This window comes from Trachemys scripta, chromosome 3, assembly GCF_013100865.1.
Source record: "Trachemys scripta elegans isolate TJP31775 chromosome 3, CAS_Tse_1.0, whole genome shotgun sequence".
NCBI classification, from domain to species: domain Eukaryota; kingdom Metazoa; phylum Chordata; order Testudines; family Emydidae; genus Trachemys; species Trachemys scripta.
The window spans coordinates 125,630,630-125,650,960 of NC_048300.1; the positions used below are offsets into that span (position 1 = coordinate 125,630,630).

Below are 20,331 nucleotides of genomic sequence, written 5' to 3' on the forward strand. Positions count from 1 at the left end.
GGCTGACAACTAGGTCAGATGCTTGGTGAAAATTCCCTGAGATATGGATGCAGTGACCTCTCTGATTTCTGTATTATCATTGTCAATAATCATATTCAAATTTAGATTGTTATTCTACCTTATGGTTTTTATATGTTGTTCTAACAAATATTTTTATCATCAGAATGAAGGTCTCCTATCGAGGGCATTTTCTGCATAATATTTACCCCTGTGCCTTTATAGATTCTCCTGAATTTCGATCAACTCAGATGAACCGGGGTGAGAAATTCCAGGTATGTGTCTATTTGGCTGTCACTGGATATGAACTTAATGAACAGTGAATTTATTGACTACACAGTTTTGCTAGGTTTTTTTTATATTTAATGTTGGGCCATTTAAAAGATACTCCTGACTAGTAGTTCATTTCAAAATGGTATTAGTTTTTTCACTGACAAACCTTAGTATTGGCTTGTTCTATGCTATTTTTTCCCCCTACGTTCATATACTTTAATTCTATTTAATAGGATCTGTACTCCCTGTGCAGGACATATAAATTAGAAGGAGGTTTGGAATTGTCAACAAAATGTTGAGTGACATATGTATAGGTAAAAAAGATGCCATTGAACTGAAATCTAGCAAGTTTTTTTAAAAAGTCACACTTCTTTATATTTTTAATTTTTCCCCTTTCTACTATTGCTGTATGTGTCACGTTCACAATTAAGGCTGTGATCCTGCAAACATTCACATACTTCACTTTAAGCACCTGAGTAGTCCCTGTGGGTAGGTATTTGCAGGATCTGGGCTTACCTGACTCTACTGGGAAAGTATGAAACTGGCTATATGCAACATGTTGTCAAATGCACAAAGAAAACAATCTGAAAAAATATTTTTCCCCCTTTAAACTCTTTTAGTTACAGTAATTTTAGGCATTGGCTGTATCTGCTTTAAAAAAGAAAACGATTACAAGTATGAAGTTGGTGTCCCTTTAAATGTGTTCAATGAAAAAAAGCTAATGTGTGCATATATTACAGTTGTCATTCAGCAGTCATTACTTATATTTGAGTCACTTTATGCATTTATTTCCTTTTTGTGTTCCCAAAAATGTAAATCTAATTTATTATATGCGATGTTGTCTTTAAGGAGCAGACCTCCTTTTTGAACACATGCACACAAAAATCGTCCTTATGATTAAGAGCAAAACTTAGTCTATATTCAGACAAAACTCCCAGTGACTTCTACAGGAGCATAACCAGAGGTGAAAGTGGACTGGTACAGCGTACCAGTAAGAAGTGGCCACTGGTATCAGCCCGTACACAGCCGACAGCACTTTAACGTCGCTGCCCCTTTTGCCCCCTCCCCAGGGCCACCGACGGGGATGGGGGATGCAAAAGGGGTAGCTGTGCCAGGGCCCGGCAATTTAAAAATGCCCAGGGCTCCTGGCTGCCGCCACCACTACCGCAGCAGCGGCCGGAGCCCCTGGCCCTTTAAATCGCTGCTAGAGCCTCAGGCGGCGTGGGCCAAGCGGTGTGGAAGGGCTGGCTGGCAGAGGCCCTCGTACCGGTATGTCTTTTATATTACTTTCACCCCTGAGTATCACATAAGTGAGGGCTGCAGGCGTTGACGCCTAGTATAACATGCCATAGAGTATCACACTGGAGACAGGGAGTGATCTTAGGGGTTCTCATTTTAGGTTTAGCCGATCTGATACTATAACCTAGAGCGACACTATTATTTGTATTATTGTATCATCTAGGAGATTAACATGACTGACAGTTGATGGCCTTGCCCTCTGAAGGAAAACGGTGTAGCTATAACATTTCTTAGGACTTGATCCTATTGCTTGATCTGATTCCCATTACAGTCAATAGAAAGACGCTCATTAACTTCAGTAGGAGTTGGATCAAGCCTTTCCTGCCATGTTATAGAACAATGCTGTTGTCTCAGAAATTCCCTATCTTTCTATCTGCATGCTATGTGCTGTGATCATGGTTTCTAAGGGTCCTGGCTACATGGGGAAATTTCCCAAAATTACTATACCAGTATAATTGTACCACTATAGTTTTACTGGTATAACTCCCCATGCAGACCCTCTTATGCAGAATATGAGTGGCTTTTTTCTCAGTTTAGCTTATGTTGCTTTAGAAGCTCTGGAAGATGAACAGATGGCTGAAAGTATTATACATTGGTGTGCAGCAGATAACAAATATTAAGGAGGGAAGGTTTTCTACCCAAAATACTAAAATCAGTACCAGATGTTTTGCTAGTTCCTTAACGTGTTATTATTCCTAACTATGATTGTGCAATAGTTACTGGACTGTGACTCTCCTCATGCCAGGAAGGGAGGCAGGGTTGGTATGGCATCTAAGTCAGTGATTGAGGTAATATGTTCCAGTCAAGAACTCGGCATAGGGCCAAGGAGAGATGGTTGTGAAGATATATTCACTAAAGGAATCCTGTACACTTGCAGTCCTCGTCATGCAATCTCTCCTTTAGAAGATGATCAAACACTGATTCATGCTACTGAAGGGAAATAGTTTAACATCAAATTTCACCTACCTTAAAATTATTATAATCAAGTATGGTATGTCCTTCGCTTACTAGGTTTTTGTTTTATTTTTAATCTCAATGCTCTGACCTTAAATAAAAAATCTCATCAGGAATGTTCATGCAGAACTTATATTTAAATGATCTATAGAACCTTTTGTGCTCCATCCACTGGCTGTGCTGATGAACAAATACTTTTCCCAAACCTGTACTTTTAAGAACTATTACAAAAAATTGAGACTAAAATGTATCACTTAAAACCTGTATATAGTATGTGGCAGTGTTCCCGCACCTTCTGAGACTTATACCTCTTTAATTTATTTTAAGGAGAAAAAAAGGCTACAAGTAACTTAGAAAAGAAGTAGCTATATGATTCCTACTTTTAATTGTTTACTTGTTTTTTTGTAAAATAAGTGATTTAAATATGGCTACAGAAGTACTGAACTGTGATATAGTGGGTTTTGTGTGCCACTGCCCTCTTCTGGCTAGAATGCGAGACCTGCTCAAGTGTTTATAAGTCTGTAACTGTCTTCCTGAAAAGGGATGTAAACCTCTCTGCAACTTCCATAGCAGTATTACTGATGACTAACTGATTTGATTGTTTAGCACAAGTATCGAAGGCTTGCCTTTATGAAAAGGTCATGAATTCTGTTGTAGCTGATGACAGGGCAAATCAAGCTGTAACAATTTGTATGAGATTTCAAAACATTAAAATATCACTCATAATATCTTTTTCATATACCAACTGTGCCAACACGTAGTAACTATGAGTAATTTTACTTACGTAAGTAGTCTTAGAACATCAGTGGGACTATTCACATGAGTAAAGAGAGATTTTTCCACACTATCCTTCCAAAAATTTTCCTAGAACAAATTTAGCTCTCATGTAATTAGATGGGAATTTCATTAAGGTCACTGGATTTAATTTGATTGTTTTATGTCCAATGAATTTCAAGGGAATTAAAAGGTGTGTTCCTTATATTTTATTCCTAAATATATCTCTAGATTACAAATGCTGATATTAACTGTATTTATGGAGACAACTCTATTTGGTGAGGGAAGGATTCTCATGGCATACACTTCCACCAGTCCATTAAACAAATGAAAAATGGGAAAAAAAATCTCATCTGAAAACATTTACTGCACTTATAAATAATGGAAATTTAAAAAATACAATAAGAAGCATCTTGGGTGCCTTTAAACTTGTAGGTGGTATGTATCTTATGGGATATACACGGGTTGAGTCATGATTGCACTAGTTATTTTTGCTGCATCCCCAAATTAAAATCTGGTGTGACCTGTTTTTCAAACAATAAAGCGGTGTTAATTCTGTACATATGTTTTCTTAGGTCACCATTACTGCAGATGACAACTGTAAGTTTCTGTGCTGGTCCAGGGAACGACTGACTTACTTTCTGGAATCTGAACCATTCCTTTATGAAATATTTAGGTATCTTATCGGTAAAGATATTACAAACAAACTCTACTCATTGAATGATCCAACACTAAGTGATAAGGTGAGTTTTTGGGGAGAGTTTCCCTCCCTGTGCTATATTGTTAGATGCTATAAAGACAGGTTAATTTTATTCTCTTAATCCTGCTCATATATTCCATTAAATTCACACACACATCTAAAGACGGAATTGTATTTTGTGTATCAAAAATGTGCTTAACGCAGAATATTTGGGTTTTTTGGATGGTAAAGATGCTGATCAATGTCAGGTCAGTGCTCGAGAGTAAAGAGGCATGGTTAAGGCCCATGTCTGCACTACAAACTTTCACCAGTGCAAGTTACATTGGCATAAAGCTGATGCAGTTAGTATATCGCTTCCATGCATGCTTGGCTCTTTGCAGTGGTGCTGTGCGTACTCAGTAGGAGTGCTTGTGTTGATGCACAGTGTGGTGCACCATGGGTAGGGATCCCAGTGTGCAACCTGCCACCATCCAATGCACTTTGGGAAGTTTTGGCAATGCATGGTGGGGCAGAAACAAGTCATCAGGGCGACTGGGCGCAAGGGGTCAACTTCCTAGTATGCAACTGTCTCCATCCCATAATGTCATCTACATCCCATAATTTTCATGCCATATTTAAAAATCTCACAAAACAGCACAGCCCTCCTCACTGTCCGCCATCTCTGACAGAAGCAAGGAGTCTACACAGCTCTGCACTATTGTCATAAGCGTTGCAAGCACAGGACGCACGATCCTCTGGTACGTGCAGAGCCGTAAGAAGAACCCACTGATTTGTGGGGAACTGGACTATTTCTGGGAGGACAGATAGCTGTGGGCCATAGCAAGAGCCAGTTCAAGGTTGTTAGTGGTATTCATGGAGCAGCTACAGATGGTGGAACGCCACTTCTGGGCCCAAGAAACAAGCACTGACTGGTAGGAATCACATCGTAATGGAGGCTTGGGATGATGAGTGGTGGCTGCAGAACTTTCGGATGTGTAGGCCACATTCCTGGATCTGTATGCTGAGCTCACCCCAGCCCTCCAGTACAGGGACACTAGGATGTGGACACTAGGATTTTCTCCGACAAGGAGGAGAGCTGCCTTGACAGTGGAGAAGTAAGTGGCAATAGTACTTTGGAAACGTTCAATGCCATATTGATGCCATCCAGTGGGAAATCATTTTGGAGTTGGAAAATCCATTGTGACGACCTTTGTCATGCAAGTATGCAGGACTATTAATCATGTCCTGCTATGCAGGACTGTGACTCTGGTGTGCAGGACATAGTGCACAAACTTCTGTGGAGCAATAGACAGCATCCATATCCCTATTTTGGCACCAGATCACATTGCCACAGAATACAGCAACAAAAAGGGCTACTTTTCCATGATTATGCAAGCATTGGTCGAGCACCAGGGCCACTTCATCGACATCAGTGCTGGCTGGTCAGGGAAGGTGCATGACGCTCTCATCTCTGAGAACACAGGACTGTTCAGACAGCTACAAGCTGGGACTTCCTTTCCCAAGTGGCAGATAATCACTGGTGATGTTGAAATGACCCTTGCTCCCCTGGCTCATGAAGCCGTACACCAGCCACCTCGACAGCACCAAGGAAAGATTCAACTACTGGCTCAGCAGTTGAATGTGCTTTGGGTAGAGTGAAGGGTTGCTGGCAGTGTTTGTTCACAAGATTGGATCTCAACGGGAAAAAAAGTCCCAGGGGTTACAGCTGCCTGCTATGTTCTGCATCAAACCAGTGAAGCAGAGGGGGAAAAGCTGCCACCCCGAGGTGGAGGGCAGAGGTGGAATGGCTCTCTGCTGAATGTGAACAGACAGACACAAGGGCTATTAGAAGAGCTCAACATGGAGCTATATGAGTCAGGGAGGGTTTGGAAGAGCACTTTAACAGTGAACCACAGTAATGCATTGTGGTGTACTGTGTTTAACCTGGCTTTCCTGTTTTGGGCCTGTTAGGAATTGTATGGTGTTGGTTCACACCTATGAATATAATACTCAGTGCACCTATTCATTCTGTGGTGCTTGCTGTATATCTATGATTATTACACCATGTCACTGATCCTATGAGTTGTTTCACACTGTACAGTAACAAGTAAGCAGGTGCTATCAGAACTTCTAGGCACTCTGCAGCATATGTTGTGAGCTAATAAAGATGAATTATTTTGCAAATAATAAAATTTATTTTCATTAACAAAACCAGTGCAAAGAAAAATCTGTTCAATTTAAAAGGAAATACATTAAAAACTTAATAAATGATATGGAACAGAACTTAACCAAGTGAAAGAAAATTCATGTCCATCTTACCTACATGGTAACCTGTGAAAGCCACCGTTGCTGTATATGAAGCTGTAGTTGTCCTTAATGTTCCCTGGAGTGCAGTGGTAGAGGTAGGGATGTAGCCCTTGATGCCACCTGGAATGTTGGGGTAGAGGGGGAAGGGAGGTGCTGCAGTGGAGTTCTGCATGCATTGCAAAGGGAGGCAACACTGTGATTGTTGAACCTGTAGGTCCACAAGAGTCTGCAGCATCTATGTGCTGCTAGGGAAGCTCCATTATCTCCTGGTGTATCTCCCTCTCCTTTTCCTACTGGGCCTCCTGGGCCCATGGGCAGCGTGTGAACCACTGGCTGGGGGAGGCTAGCCCCCCAGCCCCGCCCCTTCCGCCCAAGGCCCCGTGCCCCCTGCCAGAGCCCCCCACCGCAGCTGCTGGCCCCAAGCGGCACACACGCTAGTGCTAGTGCTCCCAACCCCAGAACGGGCAGCGCAGCCCCAGCCTCGGAGCACCGGGAGGGTGGGTAGCACAGCCCGAGCTGGGGCTACTCCAGGAGACTGGAGCCATGCTGAATGGAAGTAGGAGGGCTGGGGGCAGAGTGTGGGCAGGCTACACCTGGCTTGGGGAGATGCAGACTCCCCCAGCCTCTGACAACCGCCGCCCATGCCTGGGCCTTTCTCCTGTCTGCTTTTTCCTCATTCAGGCTGTGTGCAGTGTTCACCCTCCAGGCCCTTTGCTCACGGTCTGATACAGCACTGGCTTGCAGGATCTCATTGATCTCCCATGACCTTGGGCAGTGGAGTTCACAATGGTGACCAGAATGGTTAGTGTCTGGTATTGTGGAACAGCTGCTGGAGGACTGTTAGAGTTGACAAAAGTAACACAGTGTCTACACCTGTGGTGCATCAACCTCAGTACATCAACCCTGGCTTAACGCCGCTCAGGGAGATGGTATGTCACCACAACAGGGAGTTTACCTGGGTAGGAGACAAATTTAAGTGTAGACACATGCACAACTAGGTCAGTCTGAGGCAGCTTACGTTGACCTAACTTTGCAGTGTAGACCAGGCCTTAGAATCTGAATCCATAGCTGATATAAATATTTCTAGCCAAGTAGCTGATATATCTGGAAGTGATCATATTATAATTTGATTGCCATCTCCACAGCAGCTATACGAAAAAAGGTTGTGTATATCTTTTAATTGGGAGGAGGCTGGACTAAGTGACTAGGGGGACCTTTAACATCTCTGACTTCAACTGTTAGACTTTTTGGAGACAGGTCTTCATGGATTTTAGTTTATACTGTAGATTCAGGTATTATGTGAGGACAAATATATACGTAACCTTGTGTTACTTTCATTATATCTCCTTACATGGCTACATGGCTTTGCATTGTTTGGATAGAGGAGCTATGTTGTGCTTATGGTTCTTATTGTTTATGTAGTAGCTTCAGAGTTTTGATAAACATTTACTCTAGTAATATTGGACTTCTTCTGCAACGCTTATACAACTCCCAATTACTTGTAGATTTAGCAACAACTTCAATTAGTCACTTTAGTTCTGGCTTCATGATTTTAATCCACTCTGATATATCAACCCAAAATTCTTTCTTATCAGGTTGTTCATCAAAAATCTCCTAACTAGGTCATATTATAGCTGCTATAATAAAGTTGTGAACTTAGTGGAAAATAGTCCAAAATGAATTAATTGCCACTCATACTATACAACAAATTTCACTCCGAAGCATCCCTGGAATTCAGCATCAGTAATTGTACTGGGTTTCTTCTCTGCCTCCAGACAGATCTGCAAGAATCGTTAGAGAAACAACATTACAGTATTTTTTTTTTTAACCAATGTAGCAGTGCCTATACTGTCCCCTGCTACATTATACCTGGCCAATAAATGCATGAATACAAACTCTTTCTGTTGCTAAAAGTCAGCTAGAATATAAGACACAGGTCTGATCCTGTAAGGACAGGTTTGGTGTTTTGGGCATATCAGAGCAGGGTAAAAAAAGTGAGGAACAGGACAGGGAGCACACAGGGGAACTCTGTATTGCAATAATGAGGATGGTGCTGCACAGCCAGCAAGTGCTTTTTGCCTATCTAGAGCGTGGGCTAAGGAGAGAACACATAGCTAAGCGCCTCCTCTGCATGCTAAGTTCCCTCAGGCAAATCCATTTTCTCTTGTGCACTCTTCCGAACATGGAAACAGGAATTTGAGGCTGACTTCTGTTCGGAGTAGGGTACTGTGCATACTGCAGCCCTCACTTGAAAGAGGCATGTGCTTCCTGTTGTACATCATGCAAGGACTTGTAGGATCAAAGTCTTAGTATCAAACATTCTTAAATAAAAAATAAAATGTTACAGGGAATACTTGTCCATTTGCTCCAAGTTGTGTAGCTGGTGTTTAGAAGTCAAGTGACTCTTACTCTCCCTATTGGGATATTTTAAACAGACATCCAAGAGAGGTGGTTATTGTAGTCTGGCTGCTTAGGCCCTAATGAGGTCCAGCTACAAACATCTGGTAGGAAGCTATAACTGGAATTGCATTGTATGGGATTTGCAAATTACAGGAGAAATCAGAGGGGAAAGTTGGATTTACTGAAAGATTTGAGCTTCACTTCACTTCACCTGAGGTTCAGGCCAACACCTCAGAAATCTTAAGCCTACACACAATCTAAAAGCATTTAAATGCTAAAAGAAATCTCTTCTTGCTCTGTGTCTCATATTTCCATTCTTCATTTTTTTTCTAGCTTACTTCATTTGAATTAGTGCGTTCTTATTACTTCTGGTACTTCTGTCCCACGTAGAGCAGATTCAAGCAGTGAGAACTACTGCCTCCTGTTTGTGACTTTGGACACAATTTTCAAAATTGACCTGTGATTTTTGGATGCCTGTAGTTTTCGGGTGCCCCATGTGAGACACTTCCAACAGGACTCTATCTTCAAAAGTTGCAGAGCACTGGCCTCCTTAAAAACAGACCTCACAAGATATCAGATATTCCTAAAACTGAGTACCCAAAACTACTGGGCACTTTGGAAAATCTTGGCCATAAGCTTTTCTTGTAATATGGATTTTTCCCATCTTGCTTCTCCTCTCTCCCCCCACCCTTTTCGTTTGCCTCCTCTCCTCTTTGTCTTTCATCTTGACCGCCATCTTTCCCATTCTCTCTGCCCTTCCTTCCCGTTTCACTTCCTCCTCCCATCCTTTCTGCTCTTTTCTACATCACCTTAAATAATAATACAAATGCACATAATCCAATATTTCTTGGGTACCTTGGAGTAATGAGCTCTCCATCCTTCCCCTGGCTTCCTGCTTCCCACGGTGTTGGGACCACTCTCATCACTGTTCCCACACTGCAGTGTCTGTTGTTGAAATGCTCCTTGCGACTGATGGGAATGGAGTGTTGACTGGACTCCCAGCACTGTAGGCAGGGCTAGATAATTGTCTAGAGTGACTTTTTCAAGTTCTGCACCTTCTCCCCATACATTGAAAATGGTAAACAGGCATTGCTTAGTTCAAATACACCTATGTTAAATATGAATGCATTTAGTATGAAGAGAAAAGATTAGTGTAAATGTTTGTTGGCTAATACCCATTTTGAAGGTTATATCTTACAGCCTTCAATTTAATACAAGGGATGCTTATTTAACGGTTGTTTTCCAGGTCACTTCAGAAGATTAGAATCAGATTGATAATGTGAATTAGGTTTTATTTGTTCCCAAAGAAAGGGGAATTTTTAAAAAACTTAAATTTATGTATAATTTTGTTCATTGTCGCTTTTGATAGTGAAATACTAATATGAATTTGTTTAAGATTATTATAACTGCTGCTACTACTATATTTTTAGTACAACTGATACAAATATGTATTACATTAGCAAAAAATTAAAGTCAAATGTATGGTTTGGGGGATTTTAAAAAAATCTTTTTATTCTTCAAAGTTGGACCCCTTGATGGCAAACCATTCTGAGGGCTGTAAAACAAAATGATTAGTCAAGTAGTTTGTCTTCATTTCCATATAACACAGCCACAGGTATGTGTGTCAACCTGGATGGGATTCACTGCCAAATGCACATTTATAAATTCCTATTCTCTCTCAAAGGTGCCTTTGTTATTTGTGCAGAAAATGGTGATTCATTATCCTTTTTATGAGAAAGTTACTAAATCATAAATATTAAAGTACAATAGAACAGAGTGCCATCCCATTACATCTTTGTCACTAATTACCACCTCTCATATGCACTTGACATATCATTGTGACATACAGTAGTATTTAAAAGAGGATAGAGCGTGATTATTTCATATAAACTTTATAGTCCAAAGCCTTCTCAAGAAGAGTACTCAAAGCAAGTGAAGGTCCTGGGATCGTACACTTCATCTGTATTCAATAAACCCCAAAGCTAGATTGTAACACCTGGCGAATATATTCCCAGGCGCAGCAGTTCATTAGCCTGGAGTTAAGGTTGAATGAATGTATAATTTATATCTGCCAAAAAGTGGTGGGATGGGGGAGGAGTGGGAAGACTTCAGTAGTCTCAAATGCAAATGTCAGCCAGGAAATTCCAACTAACAGTACTGCTTTACAGAAAACCCCCAGAATATTTGAAAGTGTTCAAATGCACATCTAGGGTCATGGTTGTTTACATAACAATTCTGCCCTGTAGTGCCATCCTGATAATAATGAGAAATCCAGAGACTACTTTAGCCTTCCTTCACACAGGTTCATGTCACTAGTCACCACAAACAACATGAATACACATTAAGACTGAAAATGCAGTATGATTGCTGGATAAGGTGATAGATAAAGTTTGTCTTTCTTGACTTTCTCGTGGTTCTCATAGTGGCACTGCGGGGCAGAATGGATACTCTTTCCAAATATTTGCAGCATGTGACAGTCCAATGTGCTTATCTAGCCACGAGAATGTATGAAGTGGCTGTTAAGGTTTGGTGTTGGAGTACAAGTTGGATAAAGTTGGGGTATTGGCTGCTTTTTTGTTATCTGCTGGAGATGGAACTGAAAACTTAATGGAGTGTTAGAGTGTGTTATTCACAGCGGTGTGGGCAATATGAATTAATGCAGCATACTTTTCTCTTTAACATCGTATTTCCATGGTTTTTAAAAGTATAATAAGTGTCTCTTCCAAGCTCACTCCCCATTTTGCCTCTAGAGCAATGAATCAAGCTCACTTCTCTCATTGGAGAATTGTTATGCTTTCCTCAGTCTCACGTGCATGGACTGCCCACAGCCACTAACGTATAGGGCATAGGAACTGCACCTCTGAAACCCATTGCCCCAGCTCACCTCTGACTTTAATAGCCGTACTTTAGCCCAAAGAGTCTACGATGGAGGAAGATTTGCTTTTGTTTCTTACTTTAAAATGTAGCTGTAATATATTAAAACCTTTTATTTCAGACTTCCAAAAAAATGGAGCAGCAGCCGAGCCTTTGCTCACAGCTCTCTGTGATGCAGATGAGAAACAGCATGGCTAGTTCCAGTGACAGTGAAGATGGCTTGCAGCAGTTTCTTCGTGGGTCTTCCACCGCTTCCTCTCTTCGTGAGTCCTCAAAAAAAGTGAAGCAAATCTTGGGCCCAGCCTTGTGGTCCATTAAGGACAATTGCAGAACTTCTATGGACTTCAGTGGGAGCAAGATTTGGGCCATTTGTGTGTTGCTGTAAATAAAAGGAGCGTTTGTACTAAGCTGTAGAGAAGTTGAGACATTGTATAGTGGCTTTGGATGGCAGCCAAATCTACTTCATTTAAAAATTAGGGAGTGTTACTAACACTAGAAATAATGACCTATATTATAATGTCTGAGATCTAGAATATCAAACAGATAGAATATTTGAGACAGGGAGGCACATCACATGTGTAAATAACACTAAAAGTTTCAGTAATTATATTCAGTATGAATACATGAATCGTGTACAGAGGGGCTGCTGCATCTAAGCTGCACTGGACAGAGCTTGGTGCAGGGTGGGCAATGGTGGTTTTATGTTACCTTTACAAGCTCTTTGATGCTGGGGCTGGTTTGGTTCATAGTACAATTTAGAGCAGCTTCAGGGCTGTCCTACATTGTGCTGGCTGTTAATGCCTATGAAGAGTCATTGTCAGGGACCATCTTTTTGTTCTCTGTTTGTCCATTGCTTAACATAAAGGGGCCCTGGTCCATGACTAGGTCTCCTAGGGTTCGTCTACACAGAAAAAAAAAAAAAAAGAGAGACCCAAGGGAGTGAGCCTCGAAACCCAGGTCTACTGACTTGGGCTCGTGCTGTGGGGTGAAAAATAGCACTGTAGACATTCAGGCTAAGGCTGGAGCCAGGGTTCTGAAGCCCAGCAGGAAGGGAGGGTCTTGCATCCCGGGCTCCAGCTTAAGCATTAACATTTACACTGCTTCACAGCACGAGCCTGAGTCAGTTGACCCAGGGTCTGAGTCTCGCTGCCGATGGGTTTTGGTTTTTTTTGCAGTGTAGACATATCCTAAGGCACTTAAATACTACTGATAATTCTGCTCTCCAGGAATTGCCAGAGCACAGCAGCACTCTGGTCATGCTCTTTCCTCCTGCCATACCCTTTATTGCCGATAGAGGGGGCTGTGACACAGAGCTAACAATGCCTGCACTGTGCCACATGGGAAACTGTCTCAGCTGCTCCGACCCCCTAGAGCAGCACAAAGTAGGTGGAATGGGGAAAGCCAGGATCAGGCTGTGTGTTTTTGCATCAGGATCTTATACCTTATAGAAATCTTTTAAATAACTCAATTTAGTTTGGCTTTTTTCTCTCTGTGTTACATGTAGAACTATCGGAAGTTTATTGGAGCTGTTTTAAAGACACAAAGTCTTACACAAATCAGGAATTTCTTTGCTTTTTTCCAAATACACATTTTAGATCCAGATTTTTTTAATTAAAAACAATTTCTTATCATCATCAGCTTCCATGATCATACTATATTACTTGTTTTCAACATATAGAATCTAACAGATTTTGCTTAGTAAAATAGGCTCCTCTCATACGGCAAAATTTACATTCACCCAAAATAGTTTATCAAGTGTACTTGGGTTATGTGTGTTCATTTCAATACTTTCCTTTTGTCTCCCACTTAATTAAATAAACTTCAGTAATAATTTTAACCTGAAATCAGATTTTGAAAAAAAAAAAAAAAAGTACATGTGCCTAACCCAGCTGGCACAGGCTCTTAGTTTAACGGGGTCATACAGAATTAACTATTGTGGCTCATGATCTCACTGTTTATCTGTTAGGATCTTAATATATATAAGAACTTGTCAGTGGTCCACCAATATTAAATGTATCTCTTTCTAATATGTTAAAAAAAAAAAAAACAGAGGACTTAATTTTTATTTAACTCTAAGGCACCACCTTAATATTCATTCTCCACTGTCTCCCTTACAATTCTTATTCAAGCCTCCAGATTTGGAGAGTCCTTTTCTTTCTAATTTTTGCCAATGATTTATATCTATATTCAAGTATTAGAGGGGTAGCCGTGTTAGTCTGGATCTGTAAAAGCAGCAAAGAGTCCTGTGGCACCTTATAGACTAACAGACGTATTGGAGCATGAGCTTTCGTGGATGAATACCCACTTCTTCAGATGCATCCGAAGAAGTGAGTATTCATCCACTTAAACTCGTGCTCCAGAACGTCTGTTAGTCTATAAGGTGCCACAGGACTCTTTGCTGCTTTTATATCTATATTGTCATCACAGTTATAGGAGCACAAGCCCTAGGAGTGTTTCACCCTGATTGTTAGAGGGTGACTGACAGGATGTCATTTTGGGGGGTTAGCGGCAGGTCAGGTTTGATTTTCTTAATTTTCCTATGATATTTTTTCCAGAAAGTCCTGGTTTTAGGGGACATTAATGTCTGAGCTCTTCCACATACAACTTCCCCTCTTTCCTATGTAGGAAACTGCTTGATTATATTTGTGCAATTGGGAGACAGTCATGGGCAATTTGGAAGAGAACCTCCCTTCCAGCTAACAGCTTCAGAGTGTTTACTCCAGTATTTCAACATTGGGAGAAACTAATCTAAAGGCTTGCAATTTTCAGAAATAATATTAATCCCCATTTATGATAAACCTGAGCTTAATAATACTTGGTAAAGTCCTCTTCTCTATTGTATTCCTGCTATTCCATCTCTTTGTTTCTCTCAACAAGATTTCTTTGTGTTAGTTAACAAAGTGTCTGAGCTTCCAAAACTGATAGAAGGGGATTAGCTGTCTCATTGATATGCAGTGCTTCCATGGAATTAAATTCTTTGCCTAGACAGCTGTGCAGCCTGTTACCCCTATATAACACTGTCTATATGACACAGTTCCACTGTCACAAGTTAGCATTGCCTGAATGTAGGTATTGAGATAGAAGATTTAGCCATGGCTCTCTTTCCCTCAGGTCCCAAAAGCAATCTGAACAAAAAGGTGGACATTTAGCTTTCCACGTCTATGTTTCAGATAGCCCTGTCGGACCAGTAGGTACAGCATATTCAAAAATTGCTTTTCAGACTAGTCCAATGATGTATGCCAGTATGCCTCCAATTGTGGCATAAATGTACCAATATTGAGTTCCCCTTCCAGCTGCAGCTTAGAGCATAAACCAATGTACCTTTTTTTTTTTTTTTAGTAAAAACAAACAACAGCAGCAAAACCCCCAACAGATTATTTAGAGAAGGGCAACAAGTGAAAAGCAAGTGTCTTCTGCCACAGGAGAAAACAATAAAAGGGCGCTTATCTGGATAAGGCTCTGCATAAATTATAATCTCTTATGTGACCAGTTCTTGTGTAGACAAAAGCTTCCCAGTACAAAGATCTCATTATTTTTGGCTACTACAATGTAGAAAAATCCTACTCTCCAAAGTTTCATGTACTTACTGGAATACATTTGTAAAAACTAGAACTTCATCTTTTGAATGCTTTGAAGGAATTTTTTTTCTAAGTTATGACTTTGCTGCTGTGCTCCAAAAATATAAATTCTCTAATACATTTCTAAAAAGAAATCCACATAAAGACTTTAACAAAGTTGTATAACAGGAAGAGGGAAAACATTCTTGCTTATAGAACCAATCTACTCATGTACTAATAAACTGTGATTTAAGTTTAAATAACTAAAAACAAAAAACTAACTGTCTGCTTTTATATTAAGGAAATAACCAACAAGAGTTCTATAATACTTATGGAGTGGGTCGTTTGCAGCATGATGTTTTCTGTTGATAACATCACATATTAACCCAACATCCTCAAAAAGGTATTAAAATGAAGTTTGCTTATGCCAGGTTGGTACTTATACTTGAAATACACAATGCATCTGGGCACAAGTTATTAGTAAATGAAACTGTGAAGTAACATTTTTAAAAACATAAGTAAGTGCAAAAAATGAGTTGGAGCAGACAAATAATTTCAGCTAATTTTATCTTTGATGGTATTTCAGTGTTATTGCTATAAAATAAGCCTAATGGTTAACAGTAATTAATATGCAGGGTGACTGAGTCTCTTTGAAAAAAAAAAAATAGTAGCTGGTTTAGTTTATTCAGGAGTGTTGCTGGTCTCTACAAATTCTGTATTTGCAACCCTCTAATGTCTCTTAAGGTCTAAGCTAAGGAGGAAGGTAGTATGAGGATTTATTTTCAGTAATGCTTTCATTGGTATTACTCAGTATGTTCAATGTTATACCCAGCTTGTGGTTAATAGCAGGATTGGGTTTCACAGGAAATACCTTTTTTATAAGCATTTGAACTTAGGAACTGGAGATAGTGCAATAGACTACTGTATTGGAGGCTCGGGTTTGAGGCTCATTCAGGCTTTTGTATGTCCTCCTAACAAAGGATAGAGGCATGCCTAGATGACTCTTCAGCATTTGGAGGAAGCAAGGGCATGACAGTGGTGCAGAACATAGGCGCCAACTCCCTGGGTGCTTCAGGGTTGGAGCACCCATGGGGGAAAAATGGTGGGTGCTTAGCACTCACTGGCAGCCCCCCTATCAGTTCCTCCCCCTGCCCCCAGCGCCTCCTGCCCGCAGGCAGGCCCTGCCAATCAGCGCCTCCTCCTCTCTCTCTGCACCTCCCGCCCACCACAATCAGCTGTTTTGCGGCATGCAGGAGGCTGAGGGGGAGTGGGAGTAGGAGCAGAAGCGAGGATGTGGTGCACTCAGGGGAGGGGGCAGAACTAGGTGGGAAGAGGCAGGGTGAAAAGAGGCAGGAAGGGGCCTTGGGGGAAGGGTGGGCTGGGGGCGGGGCCTGGGACAGAGTCGAGGGGTCAAGCACCCCCTGGCACTTTCGAAAGTCGTCTTCTGTGGTGCAGAAGAAATTTACAGTATGAGAGCAGATGACCAACTCTATTAAGCAGGCTTGTGCCACCGTGCTTCTGGGCTGGTCCACACTAACCCCCCACTTCGAACTAAGATACGCAACTTCAGCTACGTGAATAACGTAGCTGAAATATCTTAGTTCGAACTTACCGCGGGTCCACATGCGGCAGGCAGGCTCCCCCATCGACTCCGCATACTCCTCTCGCGGAACAGGAGTACCGGCGTCGACGGCGAGCACTTCCGGGATTGATCCCAGAAGATGGATTGCTTACCGCCGGACCCGGAGGTAAGTATAGACGTACCCTCTGACTACTATGGAGAGACATGGGCTCTTCTGAACAAAGGCTAATCATCTTTGCTCATATCACCCTCAAAATTATTAACAACTACTAGTGACATCTAAAAATGAAATTGAAACTTTAGGCCTAAAGTTTCAGGCCTCAGTTTTTATGGGTGTAATTTGTGCCTGCTATGTAGGTCACTCAGATATCTAAATCCATAACTTCACCCACAAATCTCAGATTTAAACATCTCAGGGTATGTCTACACTGCAAAAAAACAAACAAAACGAAACAAAACAAAAAAAACACCACCACCCACAGCAGTGAGTCTCAGAGCCCAGGTCAACTGATCAGGGTCAGGCTACAGGGCTCAGCATAGCAGTGTAGATGTTCCCACTTGGGCTGGAGCCCAGGCTCTGGAGCCCAGTAAGGGTCTCAAGCCTGCACTGCAGCCTGAGCAGTACTCTCTATACTGCTGTTTTTATCCCCATCGTGCAAGTCAGTGGACCTGGGCTCGAAGACTCACGGCTGTGGAGTTTTCGTTGCAGTATAGATGTATCCTACGTGGCCTAACCTGCACTTGCAATTTTTACTCAGAAAAATAAGTATCTGAAAACAAGGCCTTTGTAGTCCCTGTATTTAATATACAGACTAATCTCTGTATAAAGCCAGCTGAGTAAGTAGTTTGTAAATACTGGGGGAGGGGCGGGGAAAATAAAGTACTGCATAAGACATTTACTACCTGTGGTGTTCTAAAAGCATTAATACATACCCTTCAGTGTTTGCATGAGTGTAATTTTTAAATCTGAACACAGTAATGCAAAGCATATACTTGAATTGTAAGCTCCTCGGGACAGAGACCATCTCTCTCTTCCGTCTTTGTACAGCACAAAGCACCATGGGGTCCTGGTCCATGACTAGGGCTCCTAGGTGCCATGGTAATAAAAATAAAACATTAATTATTGCATAGATGATGGATTGAAGTTTAAGTAGTTTGTGTAATAAGAATGTCAGTTTACTAACCATATGTTATAACTGCAAAGATTCTTGAAGGGAAATGTTTTTCTTATCTGCATATATAGAGATAGCATCTGGCTGGCATGATTGTTTGTCTTTTACTGTTTTTCTTCTAGGATAATATTTTAACATTTAAAAGATTTTCATACTGTTTTCAGTCATCATATGCAGGCTGTTTATAAACTCTGCCAGTCCAAAGCCTGCACCAGTTATGAATGCAGGACTGCTGAACTCTTAGGGAATTGAGAGAAGACAGGGAGTTAAATACAATTTTCAGATTGGAGGACAGAGATTTACCTGTCAAACACGGTTGGGTGACCAGACAGCAAGTATGAAAAATTGGGACAGGGGGTGGGGGGGTAATAGGATCCTATACAAGGAAAAGACCCCAAAATCAGGACTGTCCCTATAAAATCAGGACATCTGGTCACCCTAGATGCGTGTTAAGGAGAGTTATGAAACTAAATCCCCTCCACAATATGTACTCATATAGATTCAAATCTTGAAGTCCATTCTCAGGCAAAATGCCCATTAACTTCCAACTGAGTGTGTGCTTCTGTGTGCTCTGCTTTAGAGGGTTTTATTCATTGCTGCTTTGGCTGAAGGCTGCCACCTACTGCTAGAGCAGTGAACCAATTTCAGTCATTGGCTACACGGTGCATATTATTTAGCCCTACATTTGTTAATAACATAACATACGTGTTTTGCATTAGTTGTTTATGCAGTGGGAGTTACATCTCACCCCTCAGTATGTTTTATCCCATGTTGTTGCTTATGAGGCACTGGAGCTACGATCAGTTATTCTGGCTGAGATCTGCCTGAGTAAACTTAAGAATTTTGTCGTGGCTGTGTCCTGAAGCGAGTACTCAAAGATACCTTCTGTGCTTAAGTCATCCTTCGATTTCTTCGGGCCAATTCTTGGATGAATACTGCAATAAGAAAAATACCTATCGGGAACACAATTCCCCGAATAAGACGTGCAGAAAACTCCCATTGACACAAAAGGAGTTTTTCCTGAGTATAGACAGTAGCATTTGACCCTAAAATATTATAATGATTCATATCCCCCTTTACCTGGCATCCACGATTTTCTGATGCTATAGTACAGATGTCAGATTAATTGACTTTAACTGGGAAAATATAAATTCTTCACAGTTGGGAGAATCATCAGATTTGCTGCATCTTTATCACAAATGAGTCTGTATGACGGGGGTGCATTCTTCAATTTAACTTTTTTCTTCTCTTTGAAATTGTGGCAGGCCGCACATCTCCCTATATGAGAACTTCGGCAAAAATGAAACCAATAGAAGAAAGTGGTGAAGATGATGTCTTTGAACTACCCTCTGTTAAGCCTGAAGTTCAGTGACTGCCTTGAGTCTCGAACATCCAGGGACGCTGTTGACATGGCAAAAGCAAGACGCTTAGTTTTCAGAATCGCTTCAAAATATCAGCACTCTTTACTTTCAGAGAATTATACCACAATATACCTGTGTTAGTGGCTTCTAGATAAAGATTCCAAGTTTTATTTATGCTCCTTAAAATTTTTTAAAAAGGCAGGATTTTTGAATGGGTGTATTTTTACTTTGGCTCTGCGCCGAGTTAAATTCAGTTTTAAGCAACAGACTAGTCTGAAATTTTATTTGCTTATTGAGTACAATTTGCAAAATCAGCCAAGTCCCATTTTTCTAAGCCACTTAGGAGCCTAAGTCCCAGTGAAAGTGAATGGGAATGTTTGAAAATTTGACCCAGTATCATCTGTACCTAACACCATAGTTATTAATATTGCAAATTCAAAATGAAGTTAATACAGTTTTTGTGTGTGCATGAATGTATGTGTTTCTATTTTATACAGAGAAAACAATTTTAAAAGAACATTAAAGTTGCAAAGTCAACCACTCCAAAGTTAAGAAAGTCCAGAATTAAGTTTCCTGTGCAACCTATATTTGGCCCCCTTATGTGTATGCATTATAATGCAATTTTTAATTACATGATCACATACTGTTTTCCACAAGAATTTGGCAAAATGTGTAGATTTGACACAAAGGCCATCCTGCTGCGAAATTTCAAATCTCTGCTCTAATGCATGGGGGTTCTAAACCATCTTAAAAAAAAAAGTCACTAGAATTTTTAAACATGGCCAAAATAATGTATTTTTCCCTAGTTTTGTTCTTGGAAATATCTGCACCATTTTGGCTAAAGTTTTCCAAAGTAGTTCTCCTGAGAGAGACACCTATTATGGGAAATTTCAGCCCAAAGAGTTATAGTTTGGCAAAATTATAAGTAGCTGAAAAAAGGGTCTCATAATGGGAAGTGTTGGGCAGCCTTAATAGGTGGCACTACCAGCTCCACCTATAGTGTGAGCACATGAATAAATAAAATCAACGTATTTGTCACACAATAATAAATTGTATTCATTGTCAAAGAGCATAATGGCAGATACAGTCTATGTAACAATTT

The 20,331-nt window shown here is 40.8% G+C and overlaps 1 protein-coding gene across 2 annotated transcripts in view; it reads left to right on the forward strand.

Annotated features, from left to right (window-relative positions):
• The window catches only part of BVES (blood vessel epicardial substance), a 50,903-nt gene extending 31,606 nt beyond the window's left edge, over positions 1-19,297 (forward strand). The window contains exons 5-9 of one of the 2 annotated variants that reach the window (XM_034765963.1): positions 164-272; positions 3,873-4,040; positions 11,679-11,820; positions 15,416-15,517; positions 19,134-19,257. In XM_034765963.1, the coding sequence (XP_034621854.1) occupies positions 164-272; positions 3,873-4,040; positions 11,679-11,820; positions 15,416-15,483 (487 nt within the window). In that variant the 3' untranslated portion in view covers positions 15,484-15,517; positions 19,134-19,257. Of the gene's footprint in view, positions 1-163; positions 273-3,872; positions 4,041-11,678; positions 11,821-15,415; positions 15,518-19,133 lie in introns of both variants that reach the window. The other variant, XM_034765962.1, reaches the window with a different exon arrangement.
• Positions 19,298-20,331: the final 1,034 nt, after the last annotated feature.